This window comes from Panthera onca, chromosome B1 (genome assembly GCF_046562875.1).
Source record: "Panthera onca isolate mPanOnc1 chromosome B1, mPanOnc1 haplotype 2, whole genome shotgun sequence".
NCBI lineage: Eukaryota > Metazoa > Chordata > Mammalia > Carnivora > Felidae > Panthera > Panthera onca.
Window position 1 is genome coordinate 149,791,046 of NC_138342.1, and position 24,915 is coordinate 149,815,960.

Genomic DNA, 24,915 nt, shown 5'->3' on the forward strand with positions numbered 1-24,915 from the left:
CACGCTGATTCAATCTTCACAGCACCTCTGCAAGATAGATATTATTAGCTCCATTGTATTGAAGAAGATACTGAGGCCTAGAGGAGTTAATTAATTTGCCCCAATTCAAACAGCCAATAAACTCTCAAGCCGAGATCTCTCCGGGACGCTTTACACTATTTATTTAGAAATCTGAGAATCGTGAGAAGTAAAGAAAGATAACACACCTTCACCTCTTCAGGTGAAAACGAGCAGTCCTCAGGCACCATAAGGAGGTGGTTTTCCGCAGGGTCCTGTGGCATTCCCACATACGCCCCGGTGACCCCCCACCCTCACCGTCCCATGGGAATCCACGGTCCGCAGAGAATACCGCATCTGTCTCAAGTCCACTTCCCCCATGTCAGAATTCTATAGGTTTTTCTCTTCTCCTTGGTTTCTAAACATCTAAAAAGCACCTTAACATGGTTATGTAAAGCTGTAATCTCTGTTTGGGGAACTGCATGTTAAAATCCTTTCTGATAGGATGACTATTGAAACAAGCCAAATTGTCTTTGCAGACTTGATCCTCCATCTAATTAGTCGTATAGAACTAGCATTTTATGAAGCCCAAATATAAGATATTTTTTTTGCTCCAAGTTCTCAGGCCACTACTTAAGTTTGTCAGCAAGTTTTAAGGGTTTTTAAGAGTTTTTTTCCCCTCTTCTTTTTTAAAAAATGCAGGAATATAATACAGCAGTTATTTTGTTTTTTCTTTTTTCTTTTTGGCAGTGTTTTTTGTTTATTGCAATAAAAGGAGAGGGAAAAGAAGATCACGTAAAGGAACAGGAACAGGTTTTCATAGTAACTGTTTCCAAAGGAATAGAAAGCAACAGAAAGTTGGGAGAACCACTAAGAACATAGTGGGTTTTATTTCTCTATGCACACACTCATTCACACACATTTGCGCTCACACGCATTCACATTCACGCTCATAGTCACATTTATATTCATTTTTTTTATTTAAAAAAATGTTTTTTAATGTTTATTTTTGAGACAGAGAAACAGAGCATGAGCAGGGGAGGGGCAGAGAGAGAGGGAGACACAGAATCTGAAACAGGCTCCAGGCTCTGAGCTGTCAGCACAGAGCCCGACGCGGGGCTCGAACTCACGAACTGTGAGATCATGACCTGAGCCGAAGTCGGACGCTTAACCGACTGAGCCACCCAGGCGCCCCTGTATTCATTTTTTTTTAATGGAGGTATAAGGAGGAAAATAACAGTCAAGAAAATCTTGTAAATAATGCAAAACCACCAAGAGAAAATTGCCCACAGGACCAAAGTAAATATGAGGAAACATGATTAACTTCAGCATTTGTCTGTAAGCTGAGGGAAAAATCTGCTGTGTCCTTCCGTTACAGAAAAGGGCTCCTTGACTTTTAAAGACATTGATTTACTTCTGTTTCCCATTAGATATTAAAGTTCCCTAATGGGGGGAAAAAAATCAACAGTAAAAAGAGATAATACAGCTAGGCATGCTAAACTAGTCAGTGTTGGGTTCTTAAATGCTTTTTCATTTTCTGTAAATGTTTCAGAACTACATGTACTGTGCCTCTAATAGATTACATAGATGGGAATGATTATTCCATTGAACCACAGCAAGGTGGGGATGAAGATGGTTTTGCCAGAGGGGCCTGGGACTGGAGTTTACTATGGAAACGTATTCCTCTAAGCCACAAGGAAAAGGCCAAAAGAAAACATAAAACTGAACCTTATCGGTAAAGACTACTACTTTATTTTCTTACGTGGAATGTCTATCTAAGTACTTTTTTTTTTTTCCTTCCCCATGTACTTGTATAAATATGTGGGTCCATACATACCTTCCATTTCATCTTTGCTGCCATCATCAACACAATACAGAACCATTTGCACTGTGCCGATTATAGATGTCATAAATGGCAACACATATGAAATTGTACCCCAAGGGGGTGGTGACGAAGATGGGTATGCCCGAGGAGCATGGGATTGGAGTATGCTCTGGAAACGGGTGCCTCTGACCCCTCGAGAGAAGAGAATGAGAAAGACAAAAACTGAACCATATCGGTAATCACTAAATCACTTACATGTTTTTCTTTTCTCCAGTTGCTGCTAACCTATTAACCTTTTGCCAAGCTAAAAAATGTGTTACTAACACTGTAGGTGCTGTCTCAGATTCTGTAACAGTTTTTCCCCTAACATTAGTTCTGAAGCTTGAATTCACCTTTACTACTTTGTAATTGTTTTTTTCTCTAAATGCAAGCTCCACTTTTGGGGGGATGGCAGGGGGAGGTTATATGGCATTAGTTGCGAATACAAGTGAAAAAAACTTTAGCCCTCCTTTCCTAGTAGACTAGACATCGAGTTTTATTCTTTTGACCATAATTTCATTCTGTAAATTTAAAATGCATAAATTACTTACAATCCTGGTTTTATGTCCACTTTGATCCCTTGGTTGTAGCGTTAACAATGAAAGAGAAATAGCAAGAGATTTCTTTGGTTTTTTTTTTTCTTCTTCTTTGTGTTTTGTATGCTAACTCGTAAATACTAATTTTGTACCAGTTAAATCTGATGAATAAAAAAAAAAAAATACATGACTTTGGAAAATATTACACGAAATCCTTTATCACTTCCTTCTCAGAAGAGCACTTGATTAAAAGGAAACTTTATTCTAGAATCAGCTTTTGTCCCTTCTTACGGGATAAAATAGAACAGTTCTGCTGCTTTATTCGTTTGGTCTCTAAACCGAAACATTTTACGGTCCTTCAAAGTGACTCCAAATGAAATGTTTGGTCAGATGTTAGCAGAGGCTTCTAAGTGTGTCTAATTTTGTTTTTCTGATCTTATGGTTCTGCTTTTGGTCTCTCTCTCCTTGTTATACTACTGATGATGCTAGAACTCTTTTGGGAAGGTGTTTCTAATGTCATGCAAATGCTGCTGGGATCTGGGCATGCCGAGATACAAGATACTGAGATGGCAAACATAAGGAAATTATAGAATTTTAATCTTTGACACTTTCCAAATTTCTCTTTCAAGTTCTGTTTTGAAACAATTCAGGAATTTACTGCTTACCCACTTGATTTAACGAATACTTCTGGGTGTAAAAAATAAAGGGTAATGATTATATTTACATTTCTGCTCATTCCCTGGGTTTAGCTAATAAAGACATTTTTTTTAAGTGGTTTTCATGTTAAGATGCATTTGAAAAGATATACTGAGATAAGTGGGGATATGTTTAAAGATCAAAAAAGCATAGTTATAATAATTGTAAACGACAGTTAAATAAATGTGACAAGGAAGTAACCAAGAACATGTTGGTGCTGCTTATTACCAGGTTAGGCAGCATGTCTTGAGAAGAGAAGGCATAAGAGAATGACTTTCACTTGATGTGATTTCCATGCATATTGAAAGTATTACTTGATTTATTATTTATCCACTCAACAAATATTTAATGAGTACTTACTATGTGCCAGACATTGTTTTCCGGGGATAAACTTTTAAAAAGTACATTCTCTCGTGGCACCTAAAATGTAATGAGTGAGACGGAAATTAAACAGATAACTACACAAATAACTCAGGAACAGCACCTGCAGTAAGTCACGTGAAGAAAAATCCCAGGGTACATGGAGCTTCCGGGAAGGAGAACCTCATCCAGCCGGGAGGAGCCAGAACAGCCTCCCTGGCAAAGGCCCCCCTGCAGGCTGAGGCTTGAAAGGTGAGGCGTCAGCCCTGTGGAGGAAGAGGAAGAACGTTGCAGGAGAGCGAACAGCAGAGGTGAACCCCTGAGATAGAAGAGAGTTGGTTTTGTTGGAGATGTGAGCAGAGCAGTGAAGAAGAACTCAGGACGAGGAAGCCCACTCAGGAGTCGGGAGAGTCTGGCATCACCTGGGCCCAGCTTGAGTCCACTCTGCCTGCTGTATGATTAGATTGGGATGGGGGCAGCATAGAAGAAAAGACCCCGTCGGGGTGTTCCCGTAGCAGTCCAAGCAGTGGTAGCTTGGTCTAGGATGGAAGCAGCAGTGATGTTGGAAAGTAGAACACGGGCTCAAGATAGATGTTCAAGGTAGAATCGGTAGGATTTAGTGACATTAAATATCAGGTGTGGCGAGGAAGAAAGTACTCTGACGGAGAGTCTACTTAAGAGCCATGGTACATAGTAATTAATTGGGGGTGGGGAACAGGATGAAAATGATTCCCCTTATCACTTGCTCTAGTGATGAGAATGGCTCGTCCCTAGAAAGTGCCCAATTCAAGATTCCATTCAGGAAGCTCCGCAGATCACCGTTTTGCATTCCTGCCTCCTGACACAGTAAATAGCTAATGTCTAATTCCCTGGTGTCGTTTCTTTGCTACATTTGCAAACTCTGAATGAACTGTGGCTGTTCCACAATGATTTACACCCTTATTTGGCATGCCCCTGAGCTATAAAATTAAAAAATGACAGACTACTTCCATGGTCTATGGTTTCACTCATCCTAGAATGACTCATAAATCATTGTAGGAGCAGTTAGCAGGCCATGGTTGTATGGCTCGGGATTTTTAGGAGTGAAAGAAAATTCTGTCTTAACTAACTCTCAAGGCTTAATTTTTAAACCAACAAAGGAACTAAGGCACCCTCTAATGGCAAGATGATGCAACGCCCTAATTTGTAGTGAACTATCAATTGAATTTCAGACAAATTGTAAATTCATTAATGAATTATAAACCGATTGTTTTGTGAAGGCTTTGTAATTTCTTAATGTTTGGCCATCAGTTTTGTCTCTTCTGTGCATTACTTAGACTATGTTCCAAAAAGGCTTGTTGTCTATTAGTGAAGGGATTCTGGGATTTATCTTTATTAGTTATTGCACTGTTTCTTTTCTTAGGTCCCCTGCCATGGCTGGTGGATTATTTGCCATTGAACGAGAGTTCTTCTTTGAACTGGGTCTGTATGATCCAGGTCTCCAGATTTGGGGTGGTGAAAACTTTGAGATCTCATACAAGGTAACGTTTTCTTTAAACAAATGCAGTTTTCTACGTAGTTATTACTGACTTTGGTGACTTTCAGATAAGGCTGGTTTTTCTGGGAAAAGATCTATTTAATGCATTTCTCCAAATTATAAAGAATGACTAACAAAAATGCATGCCTTTGGGGGGAAATAGGGCAAAATGCAAAATCCAGACTTGTTGCATATTTATATGGCTCATCTCAACATTGAGGCCAGCAAACTTCAAAAATGAAAATACCTCCTCCTCCCACTCCCCACCTCACCCCCCAGGCTTTCTGTGCATTAAAGTCTTTGTTTGTTATAAAAGCCCTTTGGAGAAACTGCACTGTATGGGAGCCACATTTGACCATCCACTGACACAGTTACCCTTTACCTCTATGGGACATGATGATTCAGGAAAGAAACCGATCCCAACCATGACTTTGCATCCTCAGACTGACCCTGGAGCTGCCTCCCTGCAGCACCCGCCCTGTTGCTGAGGCAGCCCTTGAACAATGATACCTTCCATGCTCCGACCCATCCCCACCCCCATTTCCCAAAAGAGAACTGTAACTGGGTTTAACTGGGTTAAATAGATATTTACTGTCTCTTGTCTTAAATGTCCAGAGACGGAAGAACAACTCAGTCGTTGCTCTCAAAGAACTTAGAGTTCATAAGAAGAGATTAGAATTGTACTCAAATTCATAATATGATGAGAAGGTAAAGAGCATTCAATTGGTATGATTAAGAAACAGCATTGTGGGGGCACCTGGGTGGCTCAGTCGGTTAAGCGTCCAACTCTTGGTTTCAGCTCAGGTCATGATCTCATGGTTTATGAGTTCAAGCCCCATGACGGGCTCTGCGCTGGCAGCATGGAGCCTGCTTGGGATTTCTCTCTCCTCCTCTCTCTGCCCCTGCCCAGCTCGCTCGCTCTCGCTCTCTCTCTCTCTCAAAATAAACATAAAAAATTTTCAAAATGAAACAGCATCTTACTGGAGGTAGCATTTGAGGCAAACTAGAAAGGCGGGCATGGTATTGATAAGCAGAGATAAAAGGAGAGGTGAGAGACCTCGGAGCAAATAGAATGGGGAAAGGTACAAAAGTGGACACATGAAGATTATACTCAGGAAACAGGAGCAGTTTAGCAGAATCAGACAGCATGGAGAAAGACATCCAAGAAGATAAAGTGGACAAGTATGTTAGGACTGTATGGAAGAGAGCCTTTAATGCTGAGCCAAGAGATTTTTACTGAACTTGATAAGCAGTGGCAACCTATTGAAGATATTAAGCAAGGGAATAACATGACCCAAAGCTGCCCTTTAGCTAGAATAATCTCTTACTATAAATAAGGATAGCATTGAGTAGAGAGAAGCTGGAGGTGAAGAAGCCAGTTTGGAGGTTATTATACTAATCACCCAGGTGGGAAATACATTAGCAGTGGAAACAGTGAATAGTATCAGGAGTCAAGAATCTGCGTGACTTTGAAAGGTTATGCTGGGGAAAGGGTGTTTAAAGCTGCAGGTACACAAGAGGCCCTTAGTGGCTGAACGTGACTGCATTCCCGACTGCATTCTTCGTTATTATAAGAGTTTGAAAAACAAGCAAATCACTTTAGGACTTACTTAGTTTATGAATTCCCCATGGACACTGTATCTAATTTAGATTTTATATTTACCTTGATAAGACAAATTTTCAACTATATTTTATCATTTGAAACAACTTGCACGTGTTTTTTTTTTTTCCCCGATAGATATGGCAGTGTGGCGGCAAATTACTGTTTGTCCCTTGTTCGCGCGTTGGACACATCTACCGTCTTGAGGGTTGGCAAGGGAATCCTCCGCCCATTTATGTTGGGTCTTCTCCAACTCTGAAGGTGAGTCTTTGGGTAAAAGGAGAGAAGCCTAGGGAACTTTGCACCACACGTGGCACATTTATGTACCACATGCTGTGGTGGTCACTTAAATGTCAGCTCCCTGAATGGGATAAATCGTTTAAGCACTCATGCTGGTTCCCCCTTTTAATTTAAGCTGAACTTATTCATGAAACACCTTATTGTTTTGTTTTGTTTTGTTTTGTTTTGTATTTATTTGAAGTATGGTTGACATATTATATATATTTGTTTTATATAAGTTACCGGTATACACAGGCATTCAACATTTATGTACATTATACATTATGCATTATATATATTATGGAATGATCACCACAGTAAGTCTAGCTGCCATCTGTCACCATCTGTAACAGCTACCATCTGTTACAATAATATTGTAATAATACAATATTATTAACTATATTCCCTGTGCTGTACACACAGGCTTCCCCTTCCCTTATTTCACCCATCTGCCCTCCACCTCTGGTGATCATCAGTTTGTTCTCTGTATCTATGAATCTGTTTTTCTGTTTTGCTTTGTTTGTTCCTTTGTCTTTTAGAACCCACAGAGGAGTGAAATCATATGGTATTTGTCTTTCTCTGCCTTACTTATTTCACTTCATACAACACCAGCCGTGTTGTCCCTCTAGGTCCAGCCATGGTCTCACAAACAGCAAGATTTCATTCTTTTTTGTGGCTGAGTAATATTCCATCCTGTGTGTGGGAGAGGGGAGAGAGAGAATATATCTATATACCCCACATCTTCTTTATCAATTTTGTCAATGGATACTTAGGTTGTTTCCATATCTTGGTTGTTATAATTGTAAATTGTATTGTAAATAATACTGCAGTGAACATAGGGGCACATATATCTTTTTGAATTAGTGTTTTTGTGTTTTGGGGGTAAATACTCAGAAGTAGAACTGCTAGGCTGTAGAGTAGTTCTATTTTTAATTTTTTGAGGAATCTCTGTACTGTTTTCCACAGCAACTACACCAGTTTGCATTCTCGAAAACAGCCACATGAGGGTTCCCTTTTCTTCATATCTTCACCAACACTCGATATTTCTTGTCTTCTTGACAAGAGCCATTCTGACAGGTGTGAGGTGATATCTCATTGTGGTTTTGTTTCCCTGATGATTAGTTATGTTGAATATCTTCTCATATGTCTGTTGGCCACCTGTTTGTCTTCTTTGGAGAAATGTCTGTTCAGGTCATCTGACCATTTTTTAATTGGACTGTTTGTTTTTTTATATTGAATTGTGTGAGTTCTTTATATATTTTCGCTATTAACCCCTGTTTGAGTGGATCGTTCGCAAATAAATATCCTCCCATTCAGTAGGATGCTTTTTCATTTTATTGATGGTTTCCTTCACTATACAAAGCCTTTTTAGTTTGATGTAGTCCATCTGTCTATTTTTCTTTTGTCGCACCTGCCTGAGGAGACAGATCCAAAAATAATATTGTCCAAGAGCTTAGCCCTGTGTTTTCTTAGAAATGTCATGGTTTCAGGCCTTACATTTAAGTCTTTAGTCATTTTGAGTTTATTTTGTGTGTGGTGTAAGAAAGTGGCCCAGTTTCATTCTTTTGCAGGTAGCTGTCAGTATTCCCAACATTCATTGAGAAAACTGTCTTTTCCCCTTTTCCTTCTTTGTCAAAGATCAATTGACCATATAAGCATAGGCTTATTTCTGGACTCGCTATTCTGTTCCATTGGTGTCTATATCTGTTTTTGTGCTAGTACCATACTGTTTTGATTGTAACTTTGTAGTGTAGTTTGCAGTCAGGGAGCATGATACCTCCCAGTTTGTTCCTCTTTCTCAAGATTGCTTTGGTTATTTGGGGTCTTTGGTGGTTCCATGCAAATTTTAGGATTATTTGTTCTCATTCTATGAAAAATACTATTGGTATTTTGATAGAGATTGCACTTAATCTGTAAATTGCTTTGGGTAGTGTGGACATTTTAATAATAGTGATTTTTCTAATCCATGAGTGTGGTATATCTTTACGTTTATTTGTGTTGCCTTCAGTTTCATTCATCGGTGTCTTGTCTTTTTTTTTTATTTCAAGTTTTTATTTAAATTCTAGTTAGTTAATATATGGTAAAATCATCAGTGTCTTATAGTTTTTGGAGTATGGGTCTTTCACCTCCTTAAATTTATTTCTAGATTTTTTTTTGATGCAATTATAGATGAGATCGTTTCCTTAATTTCTTATGGAAATGCAACAGACTTATGTGTATTAATTTTGTATCCTGCATCTTTACTAAATTCATTTATTACTTCTAATGCTTTTTGATAGAGTTTTTATGGTTTTCTATGTAATGTGTCATGCCATCTGCAAATAATGAGTGTTACTTCTTTTCCAATTTGGATGCTTTTTTGTCTCTTTCTTGTCTGATTGCCATGGCTAAGACTTCCAATACTAAATTGATTAAAAATGGCAAGTGTGGGCATCCTTGTCTCAGATCTTAGAGGGAAAGTTTTTGGCTTTTCACCATTGAGTATGATGTTAACTTATGGGCTTGTCATATAGGGTCTCCATTATGTTGAAATATGTTCCCTCTATACATACCCACTTGAGAATTTTTATCATAAATGTTGAATTTTATCAAATGCTTTTTCCGCATTCATTAAAGTGATTATATGATTTTTATCCTTCTTTTTGTTAACGTGGTGTATCACATTGATTGATTTGTGGATGTTGAACCATGCTTGCGTCCCCAGAATAAATCCCACTTAATCATCATGGATGATCGTTCCAATGTATTGTTGAATTCAGCTTGCTGATATTTTGTTGAGGCTCTTTGTATCTATGTTTGTCAGGGATCTTATTATTTTTTAAGATTATTCATTGTATCCCACTCAGATTAAGATTTCTATATTGAATGCTCTCCACAAAGACATCTCAAATAAATTCAAAAAGGACTACCACTCTGTAGGAAAGTAGTTGAAACGAAAATATCAGCTTCTATTATTCACACTTGAGTAAAATATTATTTTTGTTTAAAAAAATTAAAGTAATCATGTTAGAAGTTTGTATAGTAAACAAAATCAAATTTTTGAACAGTGCTTGCAAAAGATTAATATCTTTTGTCCCTCAAACCAGGGGCAAACCAGAAAAGCTTCACACAGAGGCTAAGAAGATGAAGTCCTTTATTCTCGACCAAACAACTTTGAAGATTTTTTAATTGTGCTGTTTCCATAAATTCTAAGAGCATAGGACTCTGATTCCATTCATTTTCTGGAGCCCCTAACCAAGTCAAAAGGAAGTCCGAAGGAAGTTTATTATTGGCTACAGATGCAACTTGGGATAGTTCCTTAAAGGGAAATAGATAATCGAAGCAGAGATGACAAGGCTTAAAGAATGAACAAAGCTTTCTAACCAGCCAAATTATCATAGAAATGGCCAAAGGGAGCCCCAGCCAGAATAGGAGATGAGATTAAAATGTCCATGCTAAAGCAAAGGGCACCATATTAACACCAGGCCTGACTGGCATTACAGGAAAGAACTTGCCCTTGGATTTGGACCCATAATCACAAAGAATGAAAGATCACATTGATTCATGAAGGCCTGTGCTACAAGGAAGAGAGATGTGAGGGAAATATTTATCCACTCTAAAAATGAACTGTACATATCATAAAAACTATCTGATAAATGTAACATTCAGTCTACACTTAGTGAGTGCTAGAGTGTGCCAGGTGCTTTTTTTCCCTCCAGCTTTAACATCATCCACTTCAACCACAGTGTGCTAATAATGGTTTATGTCGACTTATTCAGCTCGTGTGTCTTCTCTGAGCCTCAGACTTTAATGGTCAGTTGCCTCTCAGAATTATGTTCTCAGATGACCCTCAGACATTTCAAACTCAATGGAGTCAAAGCTGAACTTTTTAACTTTTTCTCAAAAGCATTTCCCTTTCCTATATTCTCTGTTTGCCCACAAATGAAACTTACGGGGCATGTTGGGGTAGTCCTCCCTTCCCTCCCACTGAACCAAGCCCTGAAGAGTCTACCTCATACATTATCTCCGAAATCCATTCCTTCCTATACTTAGTGCAGGTCCTCAGATCTCTCCCATATAGATAATTGAATTGCCTCCTGTTTGGCTCTCCACCATCAGGCTCAATCCCCTTTAATCTGTCTTCCACTCACCACCAGTGTGGTTCCCCTGATCATTAAATCTCATACCTGTACCTGCTTAAAACCTTTTGATGACTGTCAGCCAAAAGATAAAATTCAAAGAATTTTAGAAAAGAATAATAATCATAGCTAACACTTTTTGACAACTTATTATGTACCAGTCACGAATCTAAATGCTTTGCTAGATGAACTTAATTTTTGCAAAACACAAGGTAAGTTGTGGTAAACTACTTTTAGGACTACAAATGCACCATGATTTGCCATACTTCATTTGGGTTCCTCTTTGCCCTGACTACCGTTCACACAGAATTAACCACTCCTTCAAGACACAGCTGTCCAGTGCCCTTCCATGGTGGCCCTCTGGATTTCTCCATCCCAAACAAATAAATGCTCCTTCTTTGTGTTGCTATAACCTTATGTATGCACGTTTCATTCTTCGTGTTCATTAGTATTTAGCTTCGTGTTCATTAGACACGGGCTGTGTCTAATTCTGGATGAATTTGCAAAAATTAAAAATACTTAGCAATGGGGGCACCTGGGTGGCTTGTGCGATTAAGCATCCGACTCTTGGTTTTGGCTCAGGTATGATCCCACGGTATCATGAGTTCGAGCCCTGTGTTGGGCTCTGCGCTGACAATGCAGAGCCTGCTTACGATTCTCTCTCCGCAACCCCCCCACCTTTGCCCCTCCCCCACTCGCGCTATTTCTCTCTCAAAAATGAATAAATAAAAAAAAATTTTTTTAAACATATTCAGCAATATTACACATTTAAAACTTTTTTGAACCCATGGGCTTTTGCAACAGCATGCCTGTGGGAGCATGTTCGCCTTTTGGTAGTTATAGCCTAGGAGAATTTTAGTCTGAACGCAAGGTATTTTCTACTCCTGATGTAACACAGGGGTCAGCAACTATGGCCTTTAGGCCAAATCCAGCCCTTTTCAGTAAATAAAGTGATTGCTATTGGAGCACCACCGCATCCTTTTGTGTGTGTATGGTCTCCAGCTACTTCCTCAGTACAACAGGGCTAAGTAGTTGCTACAGAAACTGTATGGCCTGCAATGCCAAAGGTACTTACTCTCTGGCCTTTTACAGAGAAAATATGCTGATGAATAACGTACAAGACCAAGGGACTAGATTGAGAATGCACTCAATCTGTCACAACGTTCATGCCTACAGGCATTTGTTCAGTTAAGCCTTAGCAGATAGATCTTTGTCAGTTATCACAATATTAACTTATTTTATTGTTCTTTAGTTGCTTTCCCTTAAAGTGCATCAACTGGTGAAAGTATCCTATAAATTCTGGGTTATAGCAAAATGGTTCTAGTACAGTCATAATGTGACCAAAAAAGCCACTTGCAAACAAAATGTGTTTTATTCAACAGAGCTCTTGTTTTTCACGCTGGTTCCTGAAATGAGCCTTTTCCCTACACATGCTGGTAGTGTGGTTCTAAATGAAAGAGATTGTTCTGAGCAAAGGAGCACCCATTTTCCTCCAGCCTGCCCTAAACCCTCTCTGGGCTTCACCTTCTTCCTCTAAAAGCAGGATAGAATATATGATCTTAGAATATGCGATCTTACAGCTCAGTGACGTCAGATTCTGTGTCCATCACTTCTTAGTTGAACATGCATTACATTCTACCCTTAGCAATTGACATATTATAGTCGTTAACTCACTTGCGTTTGTTTTATTAAATATCAGGTCCTATTGAAATGAGTTTATTATACGTTGGTCATATTTAATGTGTCTAAGATGGGCTGCTGACAGCATTGCAGATCTTTTCCTTTCTCATCATCTTTTCTTTTTCACAGAATTATGTTCGAGTTGTAGAGGTGTGGTGGGATGAATATAAAGACTACTTCTATGCCAGTCGTCCTGAATCAAAGGCATTAGCATATGGGGATATATCTGAGCTGAAAAAATTTCGAGAGGATCACAACTGCAAAAGTTTCAAATGGTTCATGGAAGAAATAGCTTATGACATAACTTCACACTACCCTTTGCCACCCAAAAATGTTGAATGGGGAGAAGTAAGTACCAGCTGGTATTCAGATCTCAAAAACTATGTATGTTTGGAGACTTGAGTTTGGGAGAAGGCAGAGAAAGATGGAAATGTGTGAGTGAAAGAGAAAAATTCTTGGGGAAAAGTTTCTCTAAAAATTGTCCTCCCCCACCTTTCTACCAGACTGTTAACACCTCCCCTGACCACCTGACCACTGTGTCCCCTGCTCTCAGCTTTTGGACTCCTGGCTCTCCATCCTGGAGCACTGTCCACTCCCTGCAGCCTCTGCCACTTCCCTGCCCCTCACTCTGACTCCTTTTCCTGACCAATTCCAACTTACCCTATTGCTCGCAATTTAGAGAGCACCAGTTCTGAAAAGCCTCTCTTATCCTTCCCCACTTTGTCAGAAAAACTGAGTTCTGGATCTTTCCATGGGTTCTCATAACATTCAAAATTGCCTACCTCTCAGCCAGTCTCTCGACCCAGGACCTGGTTCACCGTTGTGTCCCAATGGACTAACACAGAGACCTCCCCATACACAACAGACACTCAAACAATGCTTGTCAAATGAGTGAATGGATTGATGGTAACTGAAAATAAGTAAGGTCAGGCATTGGTTGCTGTTGTCATTTCTTTGTTTCTTCAGACTTGCATTTGTAATCTCATTTCTCATGTCCCCCCACCCATGAGCCTAATGCTGCTGCCTCATGGGTATATTAAACATGCCATGAACTTTCAAACTTATGTATCATTGTGTAATTAAGTATTCAACAAATAGTGGTCAAGGGCCTACTATGTACCAGTCACTCTTGTAGACATAAGACAAGCAGGTCCCTTTCATCAGGTCTTTCCCCTTGGGGGGAAAAAGACAACAAAAGGGAAACAAAGAAGATAATGGCAGATGGTGGTAAGGCCCTCAAAGGAAATAAACAGGTGACGGTCAAGAGAATTTAGGGACAGATTAAGGAAGCCACCTTTGAAGAGGTGACATTTAATCTGAAATCTGAGTGATCAACCAGAGAGCCAGGAGGGAGTGTTCCAAGTAAAGAAAATGGTGAGGTTGAAGGCTCTGAGTCAGGAAATGCTTTGCCTTTATGATAATCAGAAAAGGGATTAATGAGGAGGGAGGCCTTTATCCTATAGGTATGGGAAGCCGTGGGAGGGTTTTAAGCAGGTAACATAAGTTGATTGATGCCTTGCTTTTTAATCACCCTGTTGTGAGGATTTAGAGTAGAAACAAGGATGCCAATTAGGAAACTAGTAGAGTAGTTCTGGTAAGAAATGACGATGGTGGCTGAGACGAGGATGTCAAAAATGGAACAGAGACAAGCCGACAAATGCAAGGTACATAATTCATCTGGAGGCAGATCGCTGACAGACGGGTATGTGAAGGATAAGGGCCAAGATGACTAGTTGTGTTTTTTTATTTGAGTAGCTGATTCGGTGGCAGCTGAGATTGGGATGCTGATGGAGGGGATGAGGGGGAAGCGTGGGGGAATAGCAAGTTCTTTATTGGCTTTCTGATTGTGGGAAGTGCCTACTGGACATCCAGGTGCGGCTGTCAAGTAGATAACAGACTACGTGATATTGAAGCCCAGAAAAGAGGCAACGTACATTTGGAGACATCAGCGGGTAGATTGTCTCATGAAACTGAATGAACTCACCTAGGGAGAAAACAGAGATGGATAAAAGAAGATGGGATCCATCCCTAAGGAACCCTGACATTTAGAGTTTGGGAATAAAAGAAACCGACACTTACGCTGTGCACATCTTGATTTAATACGTACCTCCCCATACTCTTTATTTCATCTCTATGTTCTATCATAGCATATTATAGCAAACTGTGTTACCTTCTCAATGAGAACTGCCTGCCGTCCCCCAAACAGTCTTAGCCACCACCTTTAACTTGTTCTTTTCTTTTCCCCCATGGCACTTACTGCTTCCAAACGTGTTTATGTTTTTTGCTTATAGTCTCTTTCCCTACCTAGAATGTAAGTTCGCTGGGGCGAGGACCTTTTATCTATTTTGCTCACTGGTGTATCAAAGCCTGCCACATGCCTGACACAGTAGTCACTTAATATTTGATGAATAAAGACATGAGTGAATGGATAGATGAAATTTTCTGTTCTCCCTTTAGAAGTTCACCCCCAAATATAGCTTCACCCTAACCCCTATCCCCATCCTGGCCCCTGTACCTTACACCTCACTTCTCAGCATTCCTTCCATTTTGCAAGGTAAACCCCTACCCGTTTAGACCGCATGTCTCCTTGAGGCAGTCTTTAGAGTTCCTCCAGGCAGGGCAAGAGCCTCCTTTTTTCACATGCCCAACCCTCCATCCTGATTGACACTTAGCCTTCAGTCTCTCACGGACATGAGGGTCCTGGACCATGACTTCATTCTCCTTGTATCTGCTAAAGCACTCATCATCATAGGTGCTCAGTCAATATTTGCTGAAAGAATAAACATTTTTTTAACATTTTATCCAAATACTATAGTAATTATAATTGAGATACGAATATATAGTATTTCCGAGAAAGGAAAAAAGGTGATTTTTACACAAAATGTGCGTCCCAAAGATGATCCCCTGTGTTTGCTTCTCGCCTACGTTATTCACTGTCAGGGAAAAGTCTCACTGCCTGGCCCATTTGCCATAATCTTTGCTCCCTAGGCCCCTTGGAGACAGCTGCCAAATTGTCACAGAGCTATTTGGAAGAGTTCCCTTACATAGTCAGTTCTGGGTCAGTGTCTCTTACCACTGAGGTAATAGGTAACTGTACTCTATTTGCTTTTCATCCACATGAATCAGCATGAATCTGGAATTGTATTTAATGATATCTTTTTAATTTTCTTTCCTCTGAGGTATTTTATCAAAATCTATAGACCAGTGCCCATAGTTGGGATGAGCCCATTCCAGTGTTGACTTCAAGATCATAAACGATTTCAGAGATGACTGGTATGCTGTAAACTACTCCAAGACTGATAGTACCGTCAAAACCTGGCATTACACACACCCAGATTTCCACCGTGAATAGCAGTATTTAGCATGAAACCCTCTCACTCTGAAGCTAGAGTGCATTACAGCTAACCTGTTGCCTGCTCTTTGGCTCTTTGTTCATTTTTGTAGATCAGAGGCCTTGAAACTGTTTACTGCATTGATAGCATGGGGAAAACAAACGGAGGCTTTGTTGAACTAGGACCCTGCCACCGGATGGGAGGGAATCAGGTAAATAACCATATTTCTATGTTTTTATAGGTCTGCTGCATTGGAGCAGAATGTCTTACTGATCACGGGGCTTAGTTTGCTTTTTAATTTGATAATTTTGTTTGGGTAAAGTAAAACATTGTATAAAAAAAATTGACAGTGCTAAAACATTTATTTAGATGAGGAGGATGACAAGCATTATTGGTTTTCACAGAACCAATCTGAACCTAGAATTTATGTCTGATATAAGAGATTAGAATATATTCCTGTGTGAGTATAGAATCATGTAAGCCAACTCTCTGAACAATTTTATTTGCAAATATTTTTCAGTATTCCACATTTCCCCCTTATAAGCTAGGATGTTACTGCCAGTAAGTATATTTCACTAATATATTTTATTTCCTTATATGGGTATTGTTCTTGTCTCTGACTTAGACTGTGAAATGTCATCAGCTCTGTTTCTACTTTTTCATCTGCTTACATTGTTGGTACATAATAAATATGTGTTAATGACCCATTCTATATCCAAGAGGCTAAAGAACATAATCCTTTAGGTGTTAATAGGAGTCTTCGTTAATATCAAAATGAATATAGTTCTTCTCTCTGGACTTAAAATTCTGAACATACAGAAAAATTATAGAAAAGTAAGATAGTCACTGAATTTAATTTTGAGTTAAGTTTCTTTCTTTCTTTCTTTCTTTCTTTCTTTCTTTCTTTCTTTCATTCTTTTCTTTTTTTCTTTTAAATAATGTATATCTGGGGCACCTGGCTGGCTCAGTCAGTGCAGCATGAGAGGCTTGGTCTCGGGGTTGTGAGTTTGAGCCCCACGTTGGTTGTAGAGATTACTTAACAGTGAAATCTTTAAAATAAAATAATGTATGTTAGAAGAGAAAGTGCCTCTGTTACTTTATTTCTTTTTTTTTTTTTAATAGCTTTTTCGAATCAACGAAGCTAACCAACTTATGCAATATGACCAGTGTTTGACAAAGGGGCCTGATGGATCAAAAATTATGATTACACACTGTAATCTAAATGAATTTAAGGAATGGCAGTACTTCAAGGTATTGTGCGTTTCAACTCCTGAAATGATATTATTTGTGATTTCATTTTAATAACATCTACCATACAAAATTTAGATGTATAAACCTTAAAACCTGCATTCAGGTTGACTTGCATTTCCCTCTAGTTAGTCATTTGTTTTCCTGAGCATTGAGTGACTCCTTGTTCCATAATGAAGCATCACTTTCATTCTCTGGTATAACGTCCTGTAATGAGGTCACAGAATGTCTATGAAGACCCAGTGCTAATTTCAGTAACACAGGAAAAATCTGTTCTGTGAGGCAATAATCACCATTGTTCTAATATCGAAATCTTATTTGTTAAATCTAAAGGAGTCATTCATTAAAGTAAAATTATTTAAAAATTACATATGTAATTGAAATTATATGTATATAAAAGCTTTTAAAATATTGCATTTATATTTCATGTTGTCCAGCAGGTGGAGATAGAGACAAACAAATAACACTTGGAAATCTGGGCCTTCGTGACCTCTCTTTATTAGCGTTATTTGCTAAACACAACTGGATAAATATTGCCTATTGCTTGCTTAAAGGTCATGTTTAGTTATTCACTTGACACTGCAGGAGCAGTTTTGCTCTTTCACCTGTGAATATTCAAAGCTCTTTGCCAAGTTGAAGATTCCAACATATTAATGGATTGATGTATAATTTTCAGAGTCTAGACTTGACTAAATTTATTGAGAAACACAAAGTTGGGAAAGCTGCCCCAAACCAAAAGAATCTGGCAACTCTCAACTTCATTTGCTCAGTTAGTAGTTGTTATCGTACCATGTCTGTTAGGCAAGCCCTTATTTGCTATGTAGTGATGGTATTATGACCCAGCTTAATATTCCCAGTTATCATCATTCCCAGATAATTACCATGAAGTGGTAAGTATATGTCAGTTGCTGATTTTTTTCTTATAACAAGTTAGGAAGGAGAACATGAACATAAATCCTCAAGAACAGAGCATTTGTTTCCACAAAGATGAATAATAGCAATAAATGATAGGGTATTAGTAAAATGGTATTAGTAAAATAGTAAAAGAAGGCTCTAGCAGACCAGAAACTACCATCCAAAAGTAGTTTAATGGATAAAAAATGGAATGTATATATTTTAGGTTAACAAAGAAGAGATTAATAGGAGGAATTATCTCTGACAAGTTTCATATAGGAAGTATTATTGTTCCAGGTCTTGAGATATAAAAAGGCTTTTCATGGAGGATAAATAAGAAGACTGGGTGAACAAAGGCATGGAGTAAAACTGTAGAAAACTCTAGGGATCATGTTTAGTTTGGTATCCCTGAATTGGAGTCCACATGAAAGAACATTCAACTTGACTTTGTAAGTTTTGGAAAGTGAATGACATTATTTGAGGAACACAGTGATAGGAAACAGTGGATACTTTTAGGAAAATAATTCTAGAAACATTGTGCAAAGTATGGACTGATAAGCAGATCAGCTCAGTCAGCAGTTCTCAAGCTTTCCGATCTCTAGATTCCCTCTACACTCTTGAAAATTATTGAGACCCCCACACACACACGCAGATTTTATTTATCTAGGTTATAACTAACAATATTTTCTGGTTGGAAATTAAACCTGACAAATTTTGTAAGTATGTATTTTTGTTGTATTTGTATGTATGTTTTCATTCATGTAAAAGTAATAATAACCCTACTACATATTCATATAAACAATTTGAATGACAAATTACAGTTTTTCAACAAAGTGAGAAGAATGGCATTTCTTTATAGTTTTTCAAATCCCTTTAAATGTCTGGCTTAATAGAAGACAGCTGAATTCTCATATTGTTTCTACCTTCAATTTGATGTGATATATCGTTTTAGTTGAAGTATATATGAGGAAAATCAGACTCAAACATGCAGCTGGAGAAGAGAGGGTTCATTTAGTAGGCTTTTCAGGTCATTGTAGCTGTTCTTTGATGCCACCCCACAACTAGATAAGTGGTAGTTTCTTAAAGATCATTTGCAGCATAGACTCTGAAACCATATCAGTGAACATTTTGCCCTATATTACATTAAAATCTATTTTACCCATGTCTGCTTTTGTAATATCACGCATGCACTGCTTGTTTGGAAAATATTGATTCACCAAGTTATGTAGGTCTTCCATATGTTGACACATTTCATCATACAGTATCAAAAAAAAATCACAGATATAACCACTGATTTCATGGTAAAGCTGTCAAGTTCATGGTGGTGGGTACACGTTTTCCACAACTCTAATTTTTGCTTAAACCTCAAATTCTATCAGTGGCAACAAATACTGTCAGATGTGTTGTTTTTTAAGTGACAGGCTTACTTCATTGTCCAGAAAATGTCTACCCAGTCCCAAGTTTGAATAATCACAGTTTGTCTAGAGTTTTCCTTTCAGGTCAAAATGACATTACATGAAAAAAGCAGCTAGTTGGATACTCAGGTCAAACAAGTGCCCACGTGTTTTCCTTTTCCTTCAGGATAACCATTGCACTTCACTATACGGAAGTGCTTTATGCCTATTTTCCATTTCAGCTCAGAATATTTTTAAAAGTATACTCAAGGGGGGCGCCTGGGTGGCGCAGTTGGTTAAGCGTCCGACTTCAGCCGGGTCACGATCTCGCGGTCCGTGAGTTCGAGCCCCGCGTCGGGCTCTGGGCTGATGGCTCGGAGCCTGGAGCCGGTTTCCGATTCTGTGTCTCCCTCTCTCTGCCCCTCCCCCGTTCATGCTCTGTCTGTCTCTCTCTGTCCCAAAAATAAATAAAAAACGTTGAAAAAAAAAATTAAAAAAAAGTATACTCAAGGGTCAATATTTAATAAAACTTAGTCGTTTTACTGTTTCATCATTAGACATCCTGAAGTAAAACTAGCATTTTCTTTTTTAGCTTTGGATGTATGGCCATGAATAAGGAGACTACTAGAACCCTTATGTCACTGCTTGATTTATGCTAAGGCCCCAGCACTTATACCTGCCATTGCTTTTGCACCATCAGTATAAATGTTAGTGCAGTGAAAAGGCAAATAGGGTCTTTGTGTTATTATGAAAATAGTTTTGACCTTACGGGCCCAGTCTTAGTCTGAGGACTACAGTATGCAAAGCTCTGAGTTATATTGAAGAAATGCACAATAGATGATGAGGGCTAAACTAAGGCATATGCAGTGGGTGTGGGAAAGGAGATAGATCAGAGACTTTGCAACTATCAGTCCTCAATTGCTGCTACAAACAGAATGAATGAAGGGAAGTGTAGCATGAAAGGCCTCTGTCCTGAGGACACGAAGGAGAGTTTTGTCGTTAGCCAGGATGGGAACTGAAGAAGTTTGTATACCATTGAATTTATGGTACCAGCAGTACATTATGATTTAACAATAAAAGGACTTAGAAGAGTGACAATCAGGGAAACTCCAAAGTCTGAGGTATGTTTAGCTTAAGCCTGTCCAATTTTCTAGAACCATCTCCTTGTGAAAGCCAGGGATTGACTCTTCTAATGTCAGTGATATCAAAAAAAGTGCACATTTAAAACTCCTTTCTCCTTTGTTTTCCAGAACCTGCACAGATTTACTCACATTCCTTCAGGAAAGTGCTTAGATCGCTCAGACATCCTACATCAAGTGTTCATCTCCAATTGTGACTCCAGTAAAATGACTCAAAAGTGGGAAATGAATAACATCCATAGTGTTTAGAAAGAATAAAAGAAACCAATAACCTACCTACTGACACATAAATTTATACAGGACTGAAAACCGCCTGAAACCTGCTGCAACTATTATTAACTCTGTACAGCTCCAAACCCAGAACCTCCTGATCAGTTTGAAGGATGTTGATAAACTGTGATTTTACAATAACATTATCATCTGCAGTTACTGTTTACAAAACTGCTTTTACCTTAAACTTTGTAGATGTTTACATCTTTTTTTGTTTTGTTTTAAGATGATGTTGGTAATTTGTGCATTTAGCTCTGTTTTAATTAGAACAGAGTTAAAAGCATTGTTGTCTTCTTTGGGATTACACTCAGGGGTCTGAAAGGCAGTTTGATTTTTTTTTTTTTCTTTAACACACTTGAAAAAAGGTTGGAGTAACCAGACTTTCATATATAACTTGGTGATTATCAACCTGTTGTGTCTTTATTTAATTTTACATCTTTATGAAGCACTGCCACAGGTTCTTAGCCAAGGTGGCCTTCCTTCACAGTCATGCTGCTTTTTTGAAAGGTGAATTTCAACACATTTAGTGCCTCTTTCATTTCTCAGTATATATTTCAAGAGCTTTTGATGAAATTTTTAGGATGGTATTGATGGAATTGTCATCTGTATGAGGAATACTTTTATTACTCAGAAATGAATTTACATGCTACCATTTGCTCTGAAATTGAATGTTGTGCAGCTTGAGAAAGAAAAGACAGTATGGAACATCCCAAGGCTATTTCATAGGATTGAAGATTGTATGGCATTAACTTCCTTACATGCTGGCATTCCCAATGCTCTCTGTTGATACTGACTCCCAAGATCAGTCAAGAGGGTCTACCAACTAGAGAAAAATTGTCCACTGACATCTGGGTTTTACTTTTCCCCAGTACCTGTCACTATAGAAAACTATAAGTAATTCTCAGTTTCGAAATCTTGAAATATGGGGGTAACAAAAATAACAAAACACCACTGTAAACACATCAGAGTTTCATTCTGACCAACGTAAGAATTTCCAAGCCCTTTTTAGATTAAGCCTTACAAAAACTCCTGTGCATTATTAACCTAAGCTGTGCAACCTATGAAGCCAAGAGTGAATGGATGTTTCATGTATATCTTCATCCAAATGAAATTCCCTACACATTTTTTAAATTAAAATCTATTTAAAAATACAGTTCATTAACAAATATGAACTTCTGTTAGGTTAGGTTTTGGTTCTCTAGTGTTTCTTAATTTTTTTTAGGAGGCATATTCCTATTAGTATTTCTCCAGTGAAAAAGAAGACTTGTTTGGATTTAAACATTTATTAAGATAGGACTTACTATAGGAAAAGCAAACAGTGCAAGTGGTCAATTCAGTTTTAATTTCTAAATAGTCTTTTGTTACCCAAAAGATTAAAATGCTACATTGAGCTAAAAAAAAAAAAAAAAGAAAGAAAGAAAGAAAGAAAAGGAAAGAAAGAAAGAAAAAGAAAAAGGATGAAATGGGGAATGGCAAGTAAATTAAGCATTTTTGATCCTGTAATCATGATATCATTACAATGAAAGGAATTTCACAAACTACTGCCAGAGGGAACTATTTTTAATTACAGCTTAAAAAAGGAAAGAAGAAAAGCCTACAGATTTCTTTCTTCCAAGCTTAGCTCTTAAATTTAGAGAGTCAGATTTAAACATCCTGAATGGAATTTTATTTATAATTTTGAATTGTCAATTTGTATTTTGCTACTGATCTGTGATCAACCATTTTAACTTTCATTCATCTCTAGGGATGTTTAAAAAGGAATACATTTATATATGCTTATATAATTGCAAAAGAAATCAACTATAAAAAGGAAACTAAGACAATTGGTACTTCAATTACTTGTATCTCTGCAAATAGGCTCCATTTTCCTTGTTGAATAGATTATAACCTTGCTAACTATGCATAGGCCTAAGAAAGGTGGCACATAAACTGTGCATGTAAATTTTAAATGGGTACTTTGTGCAATTCGTTAATACTCTATGAAAATGATTCTATATATTGAAATCAGAAACTGTACCAAACATGAAAAACATCAGAAGCTGCTGCCATAGGACTATTTTCTACTGTAGGCTGCTTTGGAAATAATTCCCATATCCTTGCTTTGTAAGTTGATAATATCACTATGCATTTCTACACATTTTATAAATTTGATTTATGCAGATTTTGATACACTGTATGTTTCTGTAGAAATTGTATAAATATTCAAATTTTATTAGGGATAAATTTGAGAAGTTTATGTATATCTTAATTCTGGGTTGCTTGTTTTTTAGGTGAGAAAAAAATAAAATACTGTATTTTAATCCATGGTTTTTTTCAGTATTTGTAATCATTTCTAAATCCAAACACTGCATGTTTGAAATAATTATTTTATTGTTTACCAGATACACTAACATAATAGCTAAAATATATACCATAGTAATATGTTGACTATGTGCTTGAATGTTGGTTATAATTCTGCTTAGAATGTGCTTAGCATACACGGAGCTTACCTATCTGTAGGAAAGAAACAAAGGTTTATTTTCGCCTCTGGTTGCCTATGTATAGCAGTTTTTTTGTTTTTTTTTTAAAGTCACTTACCCAGGGTGCCTGGGTGGTTCAGTCAGTTAAGCGTCCAACTTTGGCTCAGGTCATGATCTCGCGATTTGTGGGTTCAAGCCCCACATCGGGCTCTGTGCTGACAGCTCAGAGCCTGGAGCCTGCTTCGGATTCTGTGTCCCCCTTTCTCTCTGCCCCTCTCCCACTTGTGCTGTTGCTCTCGCTCTCAAAAATAAATAAAAAATATTTTAAAAATTAAAACAAAAATCACTTATCCAATTATAAAAAACCCCAGCAACATCTATCTTTCTTGGCAGTGTTTTCTGTTATCTGATTGCCTATTGAAAGTAAAAATTTCTTTAAGTCAAAACTCTTTGCAACGTGACAGATAAGTGAGTATAGAGAGAAGTGAAGCCTACCAAAAAATAGGCCATAGGACCTTTTGGCACAACAGGCGACATCTCAAAAGAGGATGTGGCTGCTCACATTCCAATAAGTCGTAGAGTTCATTTGGGAAACTTTCTCTCAATTGACTTGGCTATTGTCCCGTCCTCTAATTCTCAGCTGCTATACCATAGAAATTTTAAAAAGTCACATTGGACCAGACTGGAGTTAATGGGAGTTCATTTATTTTTTCAGAAACAGTCTCATGGGGATCTTGGAATATATTTCATTTCTGGACAGAATGTAATCGAAAAAAAAATCCACTTATAATTCAATGGAAAACATGACAGATATTTGACCTGCGCCAGATACCTAGTAGCCCAGTCATTTGGGTATGTGAAAATTAATCCATGTGAAAGCAGATTTAAAAAGTACCGAGCACTATGAAAATGCATATCGTTCATCAGAATTGGTTGCAGGAAAATGGACAGAAGTCAGAGAATGATTTTTGTGGACCGCTATTCCTGGAATTGAGGTTAAAGGAAGGACTGAGTCTAAGCTAAATCCAATAATTGCCTTGCAATTCTCATTTTTAAGATTTTGAAATGCCCATATTTGACCTCACATCTGAGCCGAGGTGGTATGGGAGGTTCCTTATTTTCATAATAGAACGATATTACAACCTGCTCATCTGAATGAATATAGTATGATAACCAGTCTGTTTTGAATCTCTGTCCAACTACAAATTACTCATATGACCTTGGAAAATTATCTATGCCTCAATTTCCCCATTTGCAAATGGGGGAAAATAACAGTGCCTATTTCAAGGAATTTTATTAGGATTGTATGAACATACATAAAGTGGTTTGGACAGTTCCTGGCATACAGTCAAGGTAATATAAACATTAGCTATTATCTGGCTTCAAAGTCTTAAAATTTGTTTTTAATCAGAAGACAGCTACACTGAAAACCCTACATAAAGGCTATTTGTGTGTACCTGTGTTTCATATAGGAGCTAACATTTACACTTTACAAATGAAGAAATGAAGCTCACTAGTTAAGCTGCTTCTTAA

General features: G+C 38.0%; 1 protein-coding gene across 2 annotated transcripts in view; it reads left to right on the forward strand.

The window, feature by feature from the left end:
- GALNT7 (polypeptide N-acetylgalactosaminyltransferase 7) overlaps window positions 1-23,227 on the forward strand; it is a 145,822-nt gene extending 122,595 nt beyond the window's left edge. The window contains exons 6-12 of one of the 2 annotated variants that reach the window (XM_060653774.3): window positions 1,550-1,732; window positions 4,856-4,973; window positions 6,708-6,830; window positions 12,776-12,994; window positions 16,091-16,189; window positions 17,101-17,229; window positions 20,765-23,227. In XM_060653774.3, coding sequence (XP_060509757.1) covers window positions 1,550-1,732; window positions 4,856-4,973; window positions 6,708-6,830; window positions 12,776-12,994; window positions 16,091-16,189; window positions 17,101-17,229; window positions 20,765-20,902 — 1,009 coding nt within the window. In that variant the 3' untranslated portion in view covers window positions 20,903-23,227. Of the gene's footprint in view, window positions 1-1,549; window positions 1,733-1,874; window positions 2,058-4,855; window positions 4,974-6,707; window positions 6,831-12,775; window positions 12,995-16,090; window positions 16,190-17,100; window positions 17,230-20,764 lie in introns of both variants that reach the window. The other variant, XM_060653773.3, reaches the window with a different exon arrangement.
- Window positions 23,228-24,915: the final 1,688 nt, after the last annotated feature.